General features: G+C 32.4%; 4 protein-coding genes across 5 annotated transcripts; 3 read left to right on the plus strand and 1 right to left on the minus strand.

Annotated features, from left to right (window-relative positions):
* The first annotated feature begins 478 nt into the window (after nucleotides 1-478).
* LOC120079272 (zinc finger BED domain-containing protein RICESLEEPER 4-like) lies at nucleotides 479-2,316 on the plus strand. The gene is made up of 6 exons (XM_039033428.1): nucleotides 479-724; nucleotides 807-1,048; nucleotides 1,151-1,487; nucleotides 1,581-1,757; nucleotides 1,871-2,147; nucleotides 2,240-2,316. The coding sequence occupies exons 1-6, from the start codon at nucleotides 479-481 to the stop codon at nucleotides 2,314-2,316; spliced, it is 1,356 nt and encodes a 451-aa protein (XP_038889356.1).
* Nucleotides 2,317-7,591: 5,275 nt separating this feature from the next.
* Nucleotides 7,592-9,406, plus strand: LOC120079327 (60S ribosomal protein L31). The gene is made up of 3 exons (XM_039033487.1): nucleotides 7,592-7,692; nucleotides 7,981-8,085; nucleotides 8,923-9,406. The coding sequence occupies exons 2-3, from the start codon at nucleotides 8,003-8,005 to the stop codon at nucleotides 9,200-9,202; spliced, it is 363 nt and encodes a 120-aa protein (XP_038889415.1). The 5' UTR covers nucleotides 7,592-7,692; nucleotides 7,981-8,002; the 3' UTR covers nucleotides 9,203-9,406.
* Nucleotides 9,407-11,700: 2,294 nt separating this feature from the next.
* LOC120080115 (40S ribosomal protein S30) lies at nucleotides 11,701-12,455 on the plus strand. The gene is made up of 3 exons (XM_039034675.1): nucleotides 11,701-11,860; nucleotides 11,941-12,078; nucleotides 12,190-12,455. The coding sequence occupies exons 1-3, from the start codon at nucleotides 11,857-11,859 to the stop codon at nucleotides 12,234-12,236; spliced, it is 189 nt and encodes a 62-aa protein (XP_038890603.1). The 5' UTR covers nucleotides 11,701-11,856; the 3' UTR covers nucleotides 12,237-12,455.
* Nucleotides 12,456-14,007: 1,552 nt separating this feature from the next.
* LOC120079487 (vacuolar protein sorting-associated protein 32 homolog 2-like) lies at nucleotides 14,008-17,510 on the minus strand. Of its 2 annotated transcripts, none has more exons than XM_039033689.1 (8): nucleotides 17,286-17,510; nucleotides 17,081-17,186; nucleotides 16,440-16,539; nucleotides 15,320-15,405; nucleotides 15,121-15,212; nucleotides 14,715-14,829; nucleotides 14,441-14,636; nucleotides 14,008-14,337 (listed from the first exon to the last, which is right to left on the minus strand). In XM_039033689.1, exons 2-7 carry the CDS (start codon nucleotides 17,150-17,152, stop codon nucleotides 14,445-14,447), a joined length of 657 nt encoding a protein of 218 aa, XP_038889617.1. In that variant the 5' UTR covers nucleotides 17,153-17,186; nucleotides 17,286-17,510; the 3' UTR covers nucleotides 14,008-14,337; nucleotides 14,441-14,444. The 2 variants fall into 2 exon arrangements, with proteins under 2 accessions (XP_038889617.1, XP_038889616.1); XM_039033688.1 differs by having other exon boundaries at nucleotides 17,081-17,189.
* Between the last annotated feature and the right edge of the window lie 2,319 nt (nucleotides 17,511-19,829).

Genomic DNA, 19,829 nt, shown 5'->3' on the forward strand with positions numbered 1-19,829 from the left:
CTGATATATTGTGGTTCAGCTACATGGATTCAACGGATATGGAGTTTGATAGAACTGCAACTGATGCTTCAAAAAATGAACGAGATGCAGAAGAAACGGATGTCGATACGAATATCGTTGATGTTGATTCAACAAATGAGACATCATATGTTCCAAATCCACCAAAAAGAATGAAGGCAATGAAAAAATCCATGGTTTGGGATCATTTTGAGAGGCTAAAAGGTGATCCTAAAGACTTTCATGCTTAATGTAAGTACTGTGGAGTTGTCTATGCATGTCATTCCAAACGTAATAGTACTAGGACTATGAAAAATCATTTGAAAAATTGTAAAAAATACCCTTACCAGAAAAAGAGAGATCCAACACAAATGACATTAGCTTTCAAAACTAAAGCCAAAGACAATGTTAGGGATAATACGTCACAACTTGTATGTGGGTCATATAGTTTAGAGAGTGGTCGGGAAGCATTGTGGTTGAAATGGTAATTGTTGACGAATTACCATTCAAGTTTGTGGAAGGTAAAGGATTTAAGAAATCTGTCGATAGATTAACATGTGCAAGTCAACCTAGATTTGTTGTTCCGTCTTGGTTTACTGTGGCTAGAGATGTGCTTAAGTTGTATGTTAATGAGAAAAAACATTTGAAAGACATGTTTGTGAACAATAAGTATAGAGTTTCTCTCACTACGGATTGTTGGACATCGGGACAAAATATAAATTACATGGTACTAACTGCCCATTTCATAAATTCTGAGTGGAGATTACTTAAAAGGATACTTAGTTTTTGTCCAATTGAGAATCATAAAGGTTTTACCCATTGAAAAGAATTTGAAGGATTGGGGCATTGAAAGGGTATTGACTTTGACTGTTGATAATAAAAGTTCGAATGACACTGTCATTGCTTATCTTCTGAAAAGATTCAATAAGGGATTATTGCTTGGTGGAGAATTTCTGCATGTTCATTGTTGTGCTCGTATATTAAATCTCATAGTATGTAATGCTTTTAAGGAACATAATGATTGCATTGAAAGGATTCGATATGCTGTACGGTTTATAAGATATTCTCCTGCACGTTTTTTGAAATTTAAAAAGTGCATTGAAATTGAAAAAATTTCTTGTAAGAGTTATATGTGTCTTGATGTTCCCACTAGATGGAACTCTACATATTTGATGCTTGAGGCAGCTGTGAAGTTTGAAAAGGCTTTTGATAGATTAGAAGATGAAGATTTTTATAATATATACGATTTGTCACCAAATACGGAAGATTGGACAAATGCTAAGATGTTGATTAGGTTTTTAAAGGTATTTTATGATGTGACATTGAAAATTTCAGGGTCTTTGTACACCACTTCGAATATGGTTTTTCATCAAATTACAGTAGTTCAGAATTGTATACATTTGAATGTTGGTAATGCAAATGAAATTCTAGTTGGAATGGCCAATAGCATGAAGGCCAAATTTGAGAAGTATTGGGGAACAATGAAAAAAGTAATCTATTGTTGTATGTTGCTATTGTGCTAGATCCTCGAAAAAAAGCTAAGGTTTGTATCTTTTTGCCTTAAAAAATTTTTTGGGCCAGAGGTTGTCAAATCTATAGGAAATGTAGTAGAACAATGTTGTAGACGTCTCTTTCATGAGTACAGTATTACTCATACTCAGAGTGGGAATGGGAGAGGAAGTAAGAGTACTTGTACTACTACTAATACACCAATTATCTCAGCCTCAAAGACCATGATTGATTGTGATCCAACTGAAAAAGTGAGTGAAGACTTTGTCTATGATATAATTGATCTTGATTTTGAAGGCTATAAGACTACACCTTTCGAACAGGGATCAGAGATTGATATTTATTTTTGGAAGCGAATGTTAAGAATGAAGGTGATTTTGACATACTTCAATGGTGGAAGAGGAGCAGTCATCGGTTTGAGGTTCTTAGTCGTATGGCTAGAGATATTTTGGCAATTACAGTATCTACTGTAGCGTCTGAGTCGGCTTTTAGTATAGAAGGACGTGTTGTTGATTCATCACGTTGTTCATTGGCTCCAAAAACAGTGGAGGCTTTCATTTGTACTCAAAATTGGCTAAATTCTGGTCCAATAGATCTTGAAGTCTATTATGACATGGAAGAAGCTTCATTATTTAAAGAAGGTATTTATTCATCATTTGTATTTTGTAGTTGTAACTTGTTAGATTAAAATCTTAATGAGGTTGTCTTTCTTTTCTTAATCTTAATTATATAGGATTCAGAGCGATTATGGACAACGAAAAAGACATTCAAGACCTTCCAGATGTTGCAAAGTTGTCAGTTATCGATTAAGAATTTATCATTTGATTTTATTGTAATTTGGTTGTATTTGACAATTGACTTTGTGTTTTATTATAATTTGGTTGTATTTGACAATTGACTTTATGTTTTATTGTAATTGGGTTGTAGTTGACAATTGATTTTATGTTTCTATTTGTGACATACATTCTCGACTCTCATATTAGTTTTGTTTTCAAATATATTTGTAATATGTATTAGAGGTTCTTTAAACAATTAAGCGAAGCGAACAGTAATACAATCCCAAACAATGGTATCTTGAATTCTGAATCACAATCACAAATTAAGAGAGAAAACTAAACATGAATGATAAGGAAGTTAATAAATAGTTGATTTTTTATTTGTATTAAAAAATTGCTATTTAAAACGATAATGGTTTATAACTAAATATAACTTCTACCTAATAGAAATTTTTCTTAGAATTTTAATAAATAAATATAATTTCCTTTAAAGGAAGAAATAGGGAAAAATAAAACCGACCAAAACAAACCGATCGGCCGACCGGTCGTGTTTCTATTCAGTCGATGGCCGTGATCGGTTTGGACATATTCCAAACCGATTCTGGTCAGTTCGGGGTCGGTCTGATCGTAAAGCCGACTTCGACCGGCCGATGATCACTCCTACTAAATGGAATGCTGAAGGAAGGGGAGAAAATGGCGTGAGATATGACGTGTTTGAGAAGGAAGGGGAGAATATAGAAGGTGAAAGGATTTTGAATATCCCGAAGCGGAAGTAATTGATGTCGTTGTGTCCTAATTTCGTTTTACAGAACACCATTCATGCAGAATGATGGAAACATGTGATAAATATAATAACTAAGCATACTTCTCTACATAAAATTAATATAGAAGAGAATGGATCAAGAGAAACTTACCTTTGAAGAACATCGTCTTCTCACTTCCTACCACACGAATATGTACATTGCTTCTCTTGATCTCCCGAACTTGGCACAGACATAGCAGTAATGAAGAGGACACCACCACAACGTCTTCCTTATTATTCTCAAGGTGAGAATCAAGGTGGAGTTTCATGGGCTCGCTTGGATTAGTTTTGGTGAAAAGGGAGAGAAGTTTTCTTTGATAACTCATTAAGAGAAAAAAATCATAACACAGAGAGAGGGAGAAGGATGAAGAAAATGAATCTCACTTATGAATCTGTTTCATGTTCTAATCTCACCCAAAATTAACTCCCTATTATTTTAAATAAATTGAGAGAAGTTAAATAATTCCCAAGTGAGATATTAATTTAAATTCAACATTTGAATTTAATTAATACATATTAACTATTTTAATACATATACATATTAAACCATAGGTTATATCATCTATAATCTATAGTTTATATTTTATCATATATAATATAACCTATAATGTATTATTCTTTCATAAAATCTATAGTATTAATATGAATCATATTCATATTATTTTTAACCTACAGTTTTATATGAATCGAATTAATATTTGAATCATATACAAATATTTGTTTCTCTCATATAACTCAATAGATTTAATATGAATCATATTCACATTAATTTTAACATATAGTTTTTATATGAATCATATTCAAATAATTAATATTTGAATCATATTCAAATATTTATTTCTCTCATAATACTATAAAGATTTAATATGAATCATATTTACGTTAATTTTAACATATAGTTTTTATATAAATCTCATTCATAGAGTAAATATTTAAATCATATTCAAATATTTATATCTCTCATTAAACTATATAATGTATCAACATATATTATATTGATTGTATCTCATACAATTAATTTCTTTTAATTAATTTGAACAATTCAAATTAAACCAAAATTAATTTGATTCTTATTACTCCTTATTGAGCTAACAAAGGGACCTTATGGACCTATAGATTGAAGCTCCAATGATATTTGATCAATTAATTAAACTATTTAATTAAATTAATCAACATTTATTAACTGACAGCCACTACATTAAAGATTGACAGTTGCATTATTCGCATTATAGATATATTTTTGTGTTCTTTGGTTATAACCAGTCAACAATATGTTGACTTTTCATATATTGCTCGTAAGTACAGCTGGGTCAAAATTATTGTTTTACCCCTATAGTTATATCTAACTTCTCAAGTACCACTGATCCCTCTAAGGAACAATTTAGTCATAGTCCAACTACAACCGAACCCCTCTCAGGTTAGGAGAGGGCGAGGTGCCCCATTGTTCAAGCCTCAAAATCAGCCCTTAAGGGAACAATTTATCTACTTACCCTAATAGTCGGGAAAGAGTGACTTTCTTCTTGCGTAACTATGTTCCTAGCTCCTCAATCAGACGAATCCTCAAAATGATAGGCATATTGAGTTAGCGAATTTGGTCATTCTCACCCATGCAGATCAAATGATTGCCCTTATAGGCATGAGTTCATAACTCACTCAAAATTAAGGTCAAGTCACATATGGTCATCATGGTGAAATATATGTATCTTCTAGCAACAACATTATGAAGGGAGACTTAACATTTCGTGGTCCGGTCTTATACAATCTCTTTATATAGGATACTCCACTCAAATGTCTCCATATGAATGATTGGGATAAAATCATTTGTAACACTTTACAACAGTTATAACAATTACAAAACGGGTCATATCAGTAGTGTTACTAGGATAAGACACCTAACCTTATCTATATACTATAAACCTTTTAGGTTATTATTTAAACATGATCCATCTGTATATCAACCACATATATGTTAAGGTACATAAAATAACCCTGGATCTCTCTTTAATGGAATATTAAATATAAAACTAACCAACTATCGATTCAAATAATATATAACTATGAGACTTTAGGGTATACATCCCAATAGAAGTTTCTTGGGAAATACTGGTTTTATTTGGAAATTTTGAAATAAGATATTTTACTAAATATTCGTGCACTTTGATGATTCAAAACCTTTTAGTTTCCTATCTTTAAAAAATGTAATTAATTGTAGGTTGGGGATTAAAAGGTAATTAGAACCTAATTTTTATGTAATTAAGAAGCCATTTGGACATTTTTAAAAATAATAGAAAAATTGGATAAAAGTGAAATATAGGGTCTTATCTGTTGTTACCTCTTCCAATTACCCTAAAACTGAATAGAGATTTTTACATAAAAAACCATATTTGGCCATATATTTTAAAAAAATGTCTTTAGTTTTGAAAATTTTCAATAAAGGCTTTCAGTGTAATTATGCCTTTTCATTAATTAGTCACCTCTAGAGAAAAGCATTATTTTATTTTTCATTTCACGATTTTCCACATCTCTTCATTTTTTTTGCAAATCCAAAAATTTTGTTAACAGGGGGCTTTATATAATTCAGTAAGAAAAAACGTAGTGAGTAGGGCTTGAATCTAGGTCTAAAGAGGGCTAAAAGGAAAAGTTACCATTTGGCTAGCTAGTGGTTTAGGAACTATACCAATTTTTTGTACACGTATTATATAAAAAGCACCCATGGAGATATACCATTGTTTGTTTTGAGTATTATTTGTTTTAATATAATATATTTCATTGTTTATTTGGTTCATATAGCAGGTATTTATGTATATACTTAGGTATCACTTAAGACAACAATATATTCCCTCGATGTTCTAATATGTATGTCAATATACCTTGAAACATATACAAAATTAAGAGTAATATCATATAAAAAAATAAGAGTATATATTGCAATATACAAAATTAAGAGTATATATTGTTTAATCAAATTTTTTTATCAGTTATCCCACAATATATTAATCACATATTGACTTAATGTTCAACATAAATCATAGTATATATCAAATAAGCAAAGGTATATAGCACAATATATAATTCACATATATCAAATAAAGGAATGCATATTGACTTGGGGGTTTATAACATATACAATTAGGGTTTAAAAAAAAAAGAGAAGAAAAGTTATCCTCTATCTTGGTACGACGGATCTGTATAGGAGGCACGAACAAAGTCCATCTTTATGTGAGAGTTTATAACACATAACCCCCCATCTTCATCTCTTTTTCTTCTTCAGCCATGGTCACCATGGATCTGTACAAGCGGCACGAATGGAGGGAGCAAACCGTGAATGGAAGATAGAATCAAAGACGACTAGTGGTTTACCTCCGCGACCAGCGGTCAGTGGCATGCGAAAGTCGACGATGATGGAAAACGGTTGATGAACAAGGACGAATGACGACGACATAGGGTGTGAAATCGCCGGAAGGAGAAAAGAGAAAGATGAGGAACAAAGGGGAAGTGGAGGAGTATAACAATTTTTCTCTTATAAAAAGGAACATTAATGGGCGTGAAACCTTAAACCTGTGCATAGGGGAAAGAGAATCACAATTTTTTTTATATATATATATATATATATTTGTGTATAGAGCCAAGGCCTAAATTATAAATAACCACTGGCATTACTGGAAAAACAAAATTCTATAGGTCTTTTTTAAAAAAATGAAATATTCAAGACATCAATGTAATATAACCCTTATTTTAAGGCCTTTTATGTCAGAATATGGTCAAATGGGTCTATTTTGATTCATTCCCCTTACCCCTAGAGATGTCCGATCTCCGTGAGCTAAACGGAGATGGGGACAAGGAATGCAATTTCCGTCCCGTCCCTGCCCTCGCTCTCGCCCTCGCCCCTATCCCGTTCCCCGTTCTCACCCTAATTAGTCTCATTTTATTTATTTAATATAATTATTTATTGTTGTTGATGTCATCGTCGTTGTTATTATTATCATCCTTAATATTATTACTACTACAATATTTAAATTTCAAGTTTGATTGTTTATTGGTCAAGATAATGAATATGTTTAAATTGATTATTTACATTTAGATTATATTTGTGAATAATTTTATTTATATTTATTTATTTATACTCACAAATTTGATCAATCTTTTAAGCTAAATTTTGAGTAATTTATTTTTAAATTCAAATTATTATGTAAAACTAACTATAATAAACAATTTAGTGATAAAGTTAATTATTTAATTAAAAATTGATCACATTAGTGATTTAAATTAACTGATTATTTTATAAAAAAAACCAACGAAAAAAAAATTTATTATGAAGAATCCGATCCCCGTAAAAAATTTTACAAGTATGGAGAATGAAAATGGGGAGTGAACATTCATGGTCCCGGCCCATGGACATCTCTACTTACCCCATTCATATTCATTGATCCATCTTTAGGCCCAAACTTAGATAAAATTTAATATGGGCTTTTCTCACGAAGTCCCTGTCACAGTAAGCCCGCGATAATTTTATACCCATATATATAAATTCAGTGTTAGGGTTTTTTTTTGTGCCCCTGAAGATCATTTCTTTCGTTGGAGGCCACTCTTCCCGTCGCTCAACGCCAGGTCTCTACTCTTCAACTCTCAACATCCAATATCTTCTCAATTATTAGTTTCATACTTTTTTTTCATTTTGAAACTTTGGAAATTGGAGAGTCATTAACATTTTTTTGTTCTGATAACCTTTTTGTATTTGCTGCGATCGTCTTACTCACTTCCCCACCTTTCTAATCCGCGTTGCTCATGAATCCTGTTATTAGATAGTGCATTCAGCTTTTCTGCCTCGTTGAATTTTGGATAGTTGAATTGTTTCTGCTTATGGTTGAGTTATATTGATTGGCTTGCTGGGTACAGGTGTTTCTGAAGAGATTTAAAAATGGTGGAGAAGACCAAAGGGAGAAAGGAGGAGGTAGTTTCCAGAGAGTATACTATTAACCTTCACAAACGCCTTCATGGCTGGTACGTTCATTTTATCTGCCTCTCATATGTGTTTTTCCTTTTTAATCTTCGGTCTGTATATTCCAGCTAATTTCTCAGAATGTACTTTTTGTGGGAGGAGTAACCTCGATTTAGTATCGATTATTTGATATGACTTCAGGAGATTTTTGTTCTTTATTCGGAAGTACGTGCCATTAATTCAATGTTTCTTCCTTTGTCCCAGAACTATGTAGATTCTATTAGATTGGAATCACTTCAGTTTAGTTCTTACCGTCTGTGGTACTGACTGGAAAATACAACCCCAGGCACTTTGGAGTTTGATATTTCGGATTTGTTGTTAATTGAAGTTACAGTTTAGTATTTTGGGGTTTAGGGACTTTGGCCAAGGAAAAACTAGAACTTACTTTTGTGTACAAATGGCCAGAATAACCATATTTTCCCACTACACAAACATGTTTTGTTGTTTTGTTGTTTTGTTGTATCGTCCGCATATGAGATAGATTTGAGCCTTTGGAAGGAACCAACCAAGATTGTTAATCCTCTTGTTTTTGAAAAGTTAGAAGCTTCAACTGGTATAAAACATGCTGTGTGTTAGTGGTTTCACCTGCTGCCTGTGATGTGCAATTCTTTTGACTGTTTTAGTTTATCGCCATATATGGGCACTGATACCAGATAGAGTGCAGAGTTCTTGTCGATTTATCTGTGTCATAGACTATGATTGATAGTGTATTCTCATAATCTCATTTAATTTTAATGTCCATCTCTGTTTTCATGATTGTATTATTTCTGAAATTAATGTGTAACCACAAGATAGTTTTATTTATGACTCATTAGCCTTTACCCTTTTTGAATGAACAGCACCTTCAAGAAGAAGGCTCCCAAGGCCATCAAGGAGATCAGGAAGTTTGCTGAGAAGGCTATGGGCACAAAGGATGTGAGAGTGGATGTGAAGCTTAACAAGCATATCTGGAGCAGGGGAATCAGGAGTGTGCCCAGAAGAATCAGAGTTCGCATTGCTCGCAAGAGGAATGATGATGAAGATGCCAAGGAAGAGTTGTACTCCCTCGTAACAGTTGCAGAAATCCCAGCAGAAGGACTGAAGGGACTCGGGACAAAAGTTATTGAGGAAGACGATTGATTTGTCATCTGTTTTCGAGAAGAGGTGGTAAGATGAGGTTAGGTTGTAGTTTTGATTTGTTGAATGAAAGAAGACTGTCATATTTTATCGTTGTGTTTGGATATTTTTTTTGGGTTAAAGTAACTTATAGTTCCTGGACTTATATATTATTAAGTTCACATGTTTTTGGGTTACATTAACCGAGCTGGTTAGCTCTTGAGAAAATCGCGTCCATGTTATATAATTCAATCTGAAATCCGGTTTCATGTTTGTTTGGTAGTTATTCTTTTATTTAAACTAACGTCTTTTCTACCCATGAACACTTTTGGGGTGTTCGGGGCAAAGAGACTATAATAATCACCTCTTGTTACAAGAAATACCATTTCAAAACCAAAACCTTCAATTAGTTACTGGAAATACTATTTCAAAATCTTCATTTGTTATCGTATTTATTATTTGCTACAATTTTTACCAATTCTTTTTTAAACTAAAATGGTTTACATCTCAAATACATATCATTATAATACAAACTATAATAATTTAATTATAATAATTTAGGAGTATAATAATCAATTCTTTTTCTCAAATATCTCCTTTGTGTCTATCGGCCACATTACGATAGGGATTGTTTTTGGCATAGAATGAACAAAGCCTCCACAAAATGTTAGTGTAATCATAGGGGTATAAATTGGTATAAGTTGACTTATCCCGCTTCTCAAAAATTAAAACAACAATTCTTTTTAGTACAAGTGGATAAGGTGGGTAAGGAGTGAAGAGTATATTATTAACTTCTTAAGATTTAATATTCTACGAGTTTATAATATAATTGTGTTGGGTCAGGATTAGGCCAATCACATAGCAGAGGTGTTTGTGGATTGGATATTTTAGGTTCAACCCTATGCTTTAACTTGTGTATTTTTCTAACCCAAACTAACACTTGTTCAATTATGAACCCGAACCAAACCAATCCAAAAAAATGGGTCGGGTTGGGTCCATTGGTCCCCTTAAAAAAAACTTGGAATCACAAAAGAAAAACCACTACTACAAAATTTACATTACTTGACACTTGTATTGTAGTTTTTAATTACTTGACGTTTATGTGGAAAAAATGTCAAGTAATATGATTTTGGACCAAAAAAACGTCAAGTAAAAGGGTTAAAAAAGTGGAGATTGACGGAATATTTTGGATATTTGATAGGGGCCTCCAATTTAGTAGGCGAATCATGTAGCATTTGGTAGTTCCGCGATCGCGAGGTCTTCATGGGCGATCGTATAACATTTAGTAGGCGATTGTTACTCAGCGATCGTGTAACATTTGGTAAGCGATCGTATAGCATTTTGTTACTCAATGATCGTGTAGATAATTTAAGCGATCGTATAGTATTTTGTAAACGATCGTTTGGACTTGTTAAGCGATCGTTTAGTCTTTGGGTCGGGTCGGTTCGAATCGAGTGGTTTTCTATGAACCCGAGAACCGAACCGACCTATTCGGGTTCATTAAAAAAGAAGAAAAACCCAAACCAAACCATTTTTTTTTTAACCAACCCAAACCAGTTGGGTTAGATTGCTCGGTTTTTTCGAGTCTTCAATTTTTTTGAATACCCCTATCACATAGTAGAAGATATCTAATTTTATTTGAGGTTTTGATTACTCGGAAAGGAGCCTGACCTCACTTTGGCTTTTATTTATGATGATGTTCTGTTGGAAAAAGATCACTCGTAATGGATGTATTCATTCAACCCCTGGTTTTTACTTTCCTCTGAGCTTTGCCCTCATAACTTTTACTTCCCACTTTCTTCTTTCTCATGTTATAAGGATAATAAATGAATAGAAGATTTTTAAGTTAATATAAATAGATAAAACAAATTGGTTTAATGATTTATTTTGTTCATAGATTTGGTAATTATTTGATATTTTTATTTTAAAACTAAAAATAAATTGTAATTCACTTGTAATATCTACATTCAGTGATGTTCATGCTAAAGGTTACAGGTAATTTAGAGGGAAAAAAAATGAATCTCTTGTATCGTAATTATTTGGTTTTTGGTTTTTGAAAATTAATCTTATTTCCTCTTAATTTATTACCATGATTTGCATAGCCTATTTCCTCATAATTTCTTACCATAATTTACATATTTATTACAATGGTGAATTCCAAATTTCAAAAACAAAAACAAGTTATTCAAAACTATTTTTTTAGTTTTCAAATTTTGATTTGGTTTTTTAATCCATTGGTTAAAAACAGAGAACTAAGGAAGAAATTTGGAAGTATAATGCCTATATACTTAATTAAAAAAAAAACAAAAAATTAAATAGTTATCAAACGAAATCAAGGGAATTGAAAATTTATTAAAACGAATATAGCACATCTGAATGATTAAGAGGGTCATAGATCGAATTCCCAACTATGTTGTACTAAAAAACACAATAGTTTTTAATTGGGTTAAAATATTTTGGGCCAACCTCATATTGGGCCGACTATAGAAGTGAAATTAAATATGGAATGGGCGAGCTGGATCAAATTTTCCCGCGTCAAATAACCCACTGCTATATATTTGTCGGTCCAAAACCCTAACCCTAATCTTTGCCTCTTGTGTTCTTAGTTTCTAGCGGACGGAGCGAACAAGCCAGTCGCCGAACATCCAGAGAAGGAGAAGTCGCTTATCAGATTCGTCATGGGTGAGTATCGAACTCTCTCTCTTCCTTTCAGATTTCATTTTCCTGAAATCTGTTTCTTCATCTCTGTAATCGACATTCAGGAAAGGTTCATGGTTCTTTGGCTCGTGCCGGTAAGGTGAGAGGCCAAACACCAAAGGTTGCTAAACAAGACAAGAAGAAGAAGCCACGAGGACGTGCACACAAACGTATGCAATACAACCGCAGATTCGTCACTGCCGGTACGTGTTTTTTTTTTTTTTTTCCGCTCTCTTCTTTTCTCTGATACTGTAATTATGTTCGAACGTTAAATCCTTTTCTAGTTTTTTATGAATGTTAATGTCCTTTTGTAGTTGTTGGCTTCGGCAAGAAGAGAGGACCAAACTCGTCCGAGAAGTAAGAGGCTCGAGAATTCGGCATAACTGCCATTTTTTAATGTTATCTGGAGATATTTTATACTTCCGCTAGTTATTTCTTGATGTTTTTAACTGACATTTGTCTGGACGATGATAGTATGATTTCTTTTAGAAGTTTTCTGTTTCGTCACTTGATGCTTTGCTTATGTTTTAGTTTTGTTGTTTCATAATGAGATGAGTTTATCATTTTATTTTTCACTAGACATTGTTAATGGGATAATACTATTGGAGTCGCTCGTTTGAAAGTGGTTATTGGATCAATTAGAATTGATCTATATCTCGTAATTAGGAGGTGGATTGGAAATTCTGTATAATTTAGATTTTACAATTTTTGTTGTTGTTGCAATTCCAACTACTCCTTGGCAGGATATATGAGAACTGACGTATCAAATGATGACGGTCTGGTTTATTCCTTCTAGGCATGTTTTAACTAGTTAGTTACCCCGAGCATTTTCTAGTTGTAGTCGAAGAGACGTTATGTGCGAAATGTTCCTTTTTAGGAGCCAGGGTACTGCTATCATCATAGCCTTTGTTTGGTGATTTGTTCAATTAAGTAGGGAGCGATTCATCATATTATTAGGATTTTTGTCTCCCTCAAATCTGCCAGAACCATTTAGTCGTTGGATACTGAAGAAAGTGTTTCGAACACTCCTAACTACAATCCCCTTTGATATGTTATGAAAAATAATTTCCGGGTTCAGTGGGTAAGACTCTTCATATTTTTTACTTTAATATTTTCCCGTGATTGGGTATGATATTTTCGAGATTTCATTAGTATTAATGCCCTTAAAATATGATATCTACCTTGTGCTTTTTACTTTGGGCATTTTGACTACTATAGTTGGAACCCAATGGGTTTGTATAAATTGAAGCATCGTACGTGCAATTATTCGGCAACGACGTTAGACTTTTACTTTTATTCATGGGTGTTTCTTATTGTTTATTGAAGCGATTGGCACAAATGCAAATGCAAATACAAATGGAGTGCATTGTTGTAATGATTGTTAAACATTTTCAAATGTTTACAGCTCATTCATTCGTAAATAAGTGGCGATTTATGTTCTGGAAGAAAGATCTCATCTTTTGTAGAAAGAGTAGTTTGTTAATATTGTAACGTCTTTTTCCTTAAATTTATCCCTCTTATCAAGTTACAATTGTTTTTTCTTGACTTCCCGTTTTCTATAGTTATGGTCTTAAATTTGATAACCATGTCTTTTATGTATATATTTTTTGTTTTTGAAATTTAAAAAGTTCATTTTACAACTTTAACCCATAAATTCTTATGTTATCGACTTTCTATTTATGTATTTAAAGCTTTTAACTATAAGTTGAAAAATGGAAAAAAAAAAACAAGCCAACATTTCAAAAGTGAAATATCAAGAACATACTTATCAAACAATTACATCTTTTTTTTCTTTTTTTGAGAATCAGATTTCCTTCTCAGTACTTTTAATCTTATCACTTTTTTACTGTAATCATTTGTATTTTTAAAAATAATATAATATACACGTACATATATACATATCGATGGAAAGTTATTTCTTGTTCTCGAGGGAATGGAACACGAAAACATGACAAGTAAATTAGGAGATAGATTGCAGGATATTGACTGCTTAACAAGTACATTTGAATCAGAATAATATAATATACACGTACCTCGATTAATCTCATGTGACAATCATTTTACCTTATAACATTTGGATATAAAAAAAAACATGACATTTGGGTATAAAAAAAACTCATGAGTTATCTTAATTCTATCTAAACAAATATGGCATTCTTATATTACTTAACTACTATGAATCAAGAAGAGATGATTACCAAACTCAAATAATACCCCCATCTACACTTCCCGAGGAGCATGACAGTTAAAAGAATGACAATGTTGTTCGCGGACTCGGCCAAATACAGAATAAATAAATAGAAGATTTAAATGACGATCCCAGTAATTTTGCCAACTTTATATACAGTCTCGTTTCGCGGCAAGAATAATAATTCGTATAAAATTTTTAAACACTCAGAAGATTTTTCTTGGATGATGCACAATCAGCCAGGAGATGAATAACACTTTGCATGATGCATTACCTGCAATGTCCAAATGAAAATTCGGTTACAACAAGACAGTGCATATACTCCCTTTAACATCTTTCTTATCCTCATCATCATATTATTTTTATGTGAACTAAACCTGGTTAGAGAGCCATCTCAGCTTGCAGAGCTGCAAGTTCGTCTTCTTCAGCGGTTCTCTTTTGAGGAGCAGGGCGTGCAGGAACTCGGCCTGCTGGGACTGAAACAGGCGCAGCAGGAGCCGTTGATGCTGGTTGGAGAAGTTGCTCTTCCAACTCCGCACTTTCCAGATCTTCAAGTTCTGCCTCCAACTCATCCTAAATAGCAAATACCACCGTTGTTAATAGATGACATGTGAGATATAAGCTATAATGAGAAAGGTCAAGATACAGAACCTCATCGAAATCAGCTGCAGCACCAATCGGAGCTGATAGCGCTTCCTGTATCTGTTTCATATTCTCAGTCTGCTCATTGATCTCATCCATCGTCTTGTCCACATCATCAATATTTCTGAACAAGAAAGTTCCAAATAATCAGGCTAGTTTCTACATAATAACTACAGTTCTAACTTCACGATAAAACATGAAACAAAATCTCACAGATCATTTCATTTTTCAAAATCTGCTGGCATTCGGTAGCCATTTTCTCCAGATTGTTAGCTTAATTTAATATCAACAACGAGATGAATAAAGTTGCTAAATAAGTTCAGATATATTGTACAGTTCTTTTATATTCCGGCAAAGTAAAAAAATAAGGAATATTCAATGACCAAAATTATAAAGGCAAATAAAGCAGGCATACGTTGCTTTCTGCATTGCCTTCATGGCAGATGCTCCTGTTCTCAAAGCATCTACAGTCTCCGTTGTAGCTTTTGCCCCTTCTAACATAATCATCTGCAAGAGTACGAAGGGAAATAAAGTAAACGCCTCCATTCATTGCAGTTAACGAAAGTAAAAGAAAGAAATAGATTCTCATCAATCAGTAAATAACAACAACTCACCTGATCGTGGATGCGCAATTGGAAATTTCCAAGCTGCTCTATTTGCTGTTCATAAAGTCTCTTTCTCTTCAAACATTGTATGGCCGCTGGAAACAAATTATAATGACTATGAATGAATTCTTAATAATAGAAGGAAGCCAAAGAAAAATATATTGAATTACATTAGGTTTAATTTATGATTCATAATTTAGTATCACCAATTTATTCCTATCAATCTAATTAATTGTTTTAACTAAATTTAATTCACAAATTCAACCTGTAAGATAAAAATAGTTATTTGATCCCCAAACGTTAATTCTTGAATAGGTACAAATTTTTAAATCCTAAACAACATTATTCAATATCCAAGGCCTTTAAGATACGGACAGAAGGTAAAATAGGGAGTTGATGATAGGAACAACTAGGTAACAATGATTTTGATAACAATAAATATAAAAGAAGAATGAAAAGGAACAATTTGTAGATCCAAAAAAGGCAAACAGAACAAACTCCAAAACTACAGCTCCACAAAAAAAGACAAAGAACTACAAAATTAAACTCCTATCTGAAAGCGATTACCCAAAGCTACTAATAATGATAAGAACAAGGAAAATCACAAAAATCTAAAAAAAACGGAAAGGCCAAACGAGGCTTTGAAGTAAACAAGGCTACAAAATTTCGCCATCCATAAACCCACTATAAAAAAATAGAAGGTAACATTTCAACTATGAGTCAAAAAGACGGGCAGCAAGAGCTAGAGGAGCACATGGCAGAACGACCAACCATGCAAGCCCGTCTAGCAAGTTTACTAATATAAAAGTAAAACCTTGACTCTCTATAACTCAAGGATTCTCCTAATAATAAAAAAATAGCAAAAATGGATAAAAAGTGCATGAAAGACGGCATTAAAAAGTTCTGCAGAGTATCACACAGCAGAGAACTGATCTACATAAGCATAAATTGCAGTTCCAAAGTGTATTAAGCATTCAAATTTTTTAAAGCATGAGAAAACAGGTATGGTGTTACCATCAAATTTCAACAACATGGGTATTTATTAAATCTTATTCAGACGTCATACATGTAAAAAAATGCTTATAAAGGAAATAAATGTTCATACTGTACGCACAATTTCAGACCATACCTCGTTTATTCTTCACTCTCGTGAATTCTTTAGCTCTTTCAACCTCTGCAGCTGCCTTCTTAACAAGAACGTTCTCTTTCTTCTCCAGCATTTCAAGTGTCTAAACAGAGAATTACAGGCAAAGAAAAAGAGTGCCCAGAAACATTGTTATCAATTACGAAAGGCTTTGCAAAACTACAAAAGTCTATGCAATCAGAATTACCATCGCTTCGGACATGATTACAATTATCTACTTTTTCAATATAGTCGCATAGAAGAATAACATAGCAAGGTGGTACATTGTTTTCCTTTGTTACATATATGAAATTTCTCTTAAAGCACAGTGATTACCGGTCGCAGAACAAATGTAAAATTACCAGTAAACCTAATTCAAATAAGACGAAAATTTCAACCGGGAACCACCTCTTGACCATGTAAAAAGGAGAAACAAATAAACACTAATATTCGGTCAAGAAAAAGTAAGAAACAATTATCGCGACGTCGTAAACACTAATATTTGGAAGAGGTGAATGATCGAGAAGTCAAGCATCCATCAAGATCGATGAAATAGAGCTAAGGTTCAGAACAGGCCACAAAAAGAAAATACCCTATCCGTAAAAAGAATACATATAAAAAAGAATAAAATCACAAAATGGACATACCTCGCTTAACTTCTCTAACGTAGCCAAAGCATTAGCTTCTTGTTTAGGTTTACCAAACAGCCTGTTAAACATTGTTGAAGCTAAGCAACAAGAATCCTCTCTCGATCTTCTGCAACAACGAAAAAAATCAGATTCAAACGCTTAGTTTCAACCCGCCGATCAACATAGATGAAAAGGACAAGGAAAAAGCAATCGATGTCCCTACCAAAAGTGGAGAAACCAGAGATATTGAAACAGAAAGATGAGAATCAGAAACGAATTCACGAAACGGAGAATGAATCGAAAGAATCTATGAAGAAATTTGAAGTAGAAAGGGTTTCTCAGACGCTCCAGAAAACGGAGGACGAAGATTTGGAGTTCCCCTTCTCTTCAAGTTGCTGTTTCGTCTCCACGCGGCAATGTACTTATTGGTTTCTGTAGAACAAATCAAAACTCCCAATTTTCACTCCGCCAATTCTATTTAAATGGGGATATGGGCCGGGCCCGATGGATACTCCAATATGGGCTGATTATCTTATCTATGAATCGACCCAAAATCTCACTTGGGCTGCTGGACATGTATATGGGCCGAAATAGATAACGTACCCGCAAGCCCATTATGCACAATTTGTCAAATATGTTCCTAGCAAATGCAAACAATAACCAATTCAATTAAAAACAGATGAGTCAACTTGGTCTTCAAATCTATTCTAACTATCCATAAATTTCAACTGTTTTAGGCGGAATAGACATTATAATTCTTTCTACTTCTTGGGGTATAATAACAGATCGAGAAGCTTGACTACATGAAATAGGTGGAAAAATATATTAATCTAAAATAATAATTAATTTATTATTTTTTTATGGGTATATTTGAATGATTTCAAATAGTTCAACTTCTAGTCATTTTCGCCGTGTTCAAAATTATGCAAAAATGTGTCTTTAGTAGTTACAAATCATTTTTCTTTTACACTCATAAGCACGATTTATACTATCAAACTTAATTTTGAATTATTAATAGTGGAAACGAGTATGTTTTAGGGTTATTTTTAAGTAAAGGAAAATGAGCCCACTTATTTACAAATATAAAAAAAATGTCAGTTGTCTATCAGTGATAGACCGCGTCGCAATTTATCACTGATAGACGAGGATATAAATATTTATCACTAATAGACGAGGATATTGTTATAATTAAAAATATTTTCTAACAATTTTATCATTTAAAAAAATTACCTTACATTTTATTGAGTATATATTGAACGGTTTACCATGAAGATGTATAGGATATAAATATACAAACAAAGAATCAAGTAAGGAAACAACTAAATTAATTTAAGATGTTGTTAATTTGCAATCCACATAATAGATAGTACATACACGGTAACAAAAAGCATGTTTCAAGATGATGATCAACATGACCAAAGTGATTTTGTAACTATAGTTGATTAATGGCAAAGATGAAAATATGCGTCAATATACCGATACATCTGTAAATCGAAGAATTCGATATCAATATTAAATATTCATAGATATCTTTGATATCTTTTATGCATGCTCGTAAAATATAAAAAATGACATCTATTTAATCTAGGTGTGTTAATAGGTTGGGTTGGGTTGAATTGAAAGACTTTTTAACTCCAATCCAATTGTTCGGATTGTAAATTTCTTCAACCCAAATAACTCTTATTAAAAAAATGAACCCAATCAAACCCAAGTTGAAATATTTGGGTTTGGTTGATTCCGGTCAATCTGGTGATTTATTTTAAAAATAAACAAAACGTAAATATGTAAAAATCTAATTTAATTATTGTCATATATTGAATTAAAATTAACAACTTAATTTCAATTTGTATAGTGAAAATTTTCTTTCTAAGGTGCAAATAAACTACCTTTTAAGAGTTGTTGAAGAATAAATTATTCAAAACATATTGGAATTAAATAAAATTAAAATCAATATATGTATAAATAATTGTGTTATAAGTAATAAAGAAAATATATTTTAAGTTAATAATAAATTCGGGTTGGTTCGAGTTAATTTGAGTTATATTAGGTGATCTTATGAATCAACCCAACCCATAAAATTTTCATTTTGAACCTAATCCAATCCAAATGAGTTGATAACCCAACAGATTGAGTTGGATTGATTTGAACACCCCAAATTTAATCCAATATGAATAGAAATGTTAATAACAATATCTGTGACTTAGCGTATGAGTAAAAATAACTTAATTATTAATTTAAATAAAATTTCTAAAATTTTTGACTTATAGAAATATGTATCAATATCAATATTTCATCGATATATCTATGAAAATGAAATCTTGATATAGATATCAACATCATTATTTGAACGACCGATTAAAGGTATAAAACGAAAAAAGAGTTTAATAGAGGTGTGAATGAAAATGATGTTTATGATTTGCGAAAACAAATTGCATGTAAAATAAAAATAAAGGGAAAAAAGAAGGAGGAGTAGAAATATTATAAGAATGTAGAAGATAAAAGGTGATGATGAAAGTAGAGAATTGAAAAAATGATGATAAAAGTTGGAAAAAAATAGGGGAAAAAGTAAGAAAAGGAAGCTGATTTAGGAAAAAGAGAGCATCAACTTTGCCAAAAGGGAGAAAAGAATGGCATGACAACGACGAGAAGAAAATAGTGAGAGTTTTTTTTTCTTTCTTTCTTTTAGAGTATAATATTATAAACGTAGAGGTAGAGGTGACATTTTGAAATTTCCAACTTAAAATAAAAATTACAAATGTATATCAAC

Source organism: Benincasa hispida, chromosome 6 (genome assembly GCF_009727055.1).
Source record: "Benincasa hispida cultivar B227 chromosome 6, ASM972705v1, whole genome shotgun sequence".
Taxonomy (NCBI): Eukaryota; Viridiplantae; Streptophyta; class Magnoliopsida; order Cucurbitales; family Cucurbitaceae; genus Benincasa; species Benincasa hispida.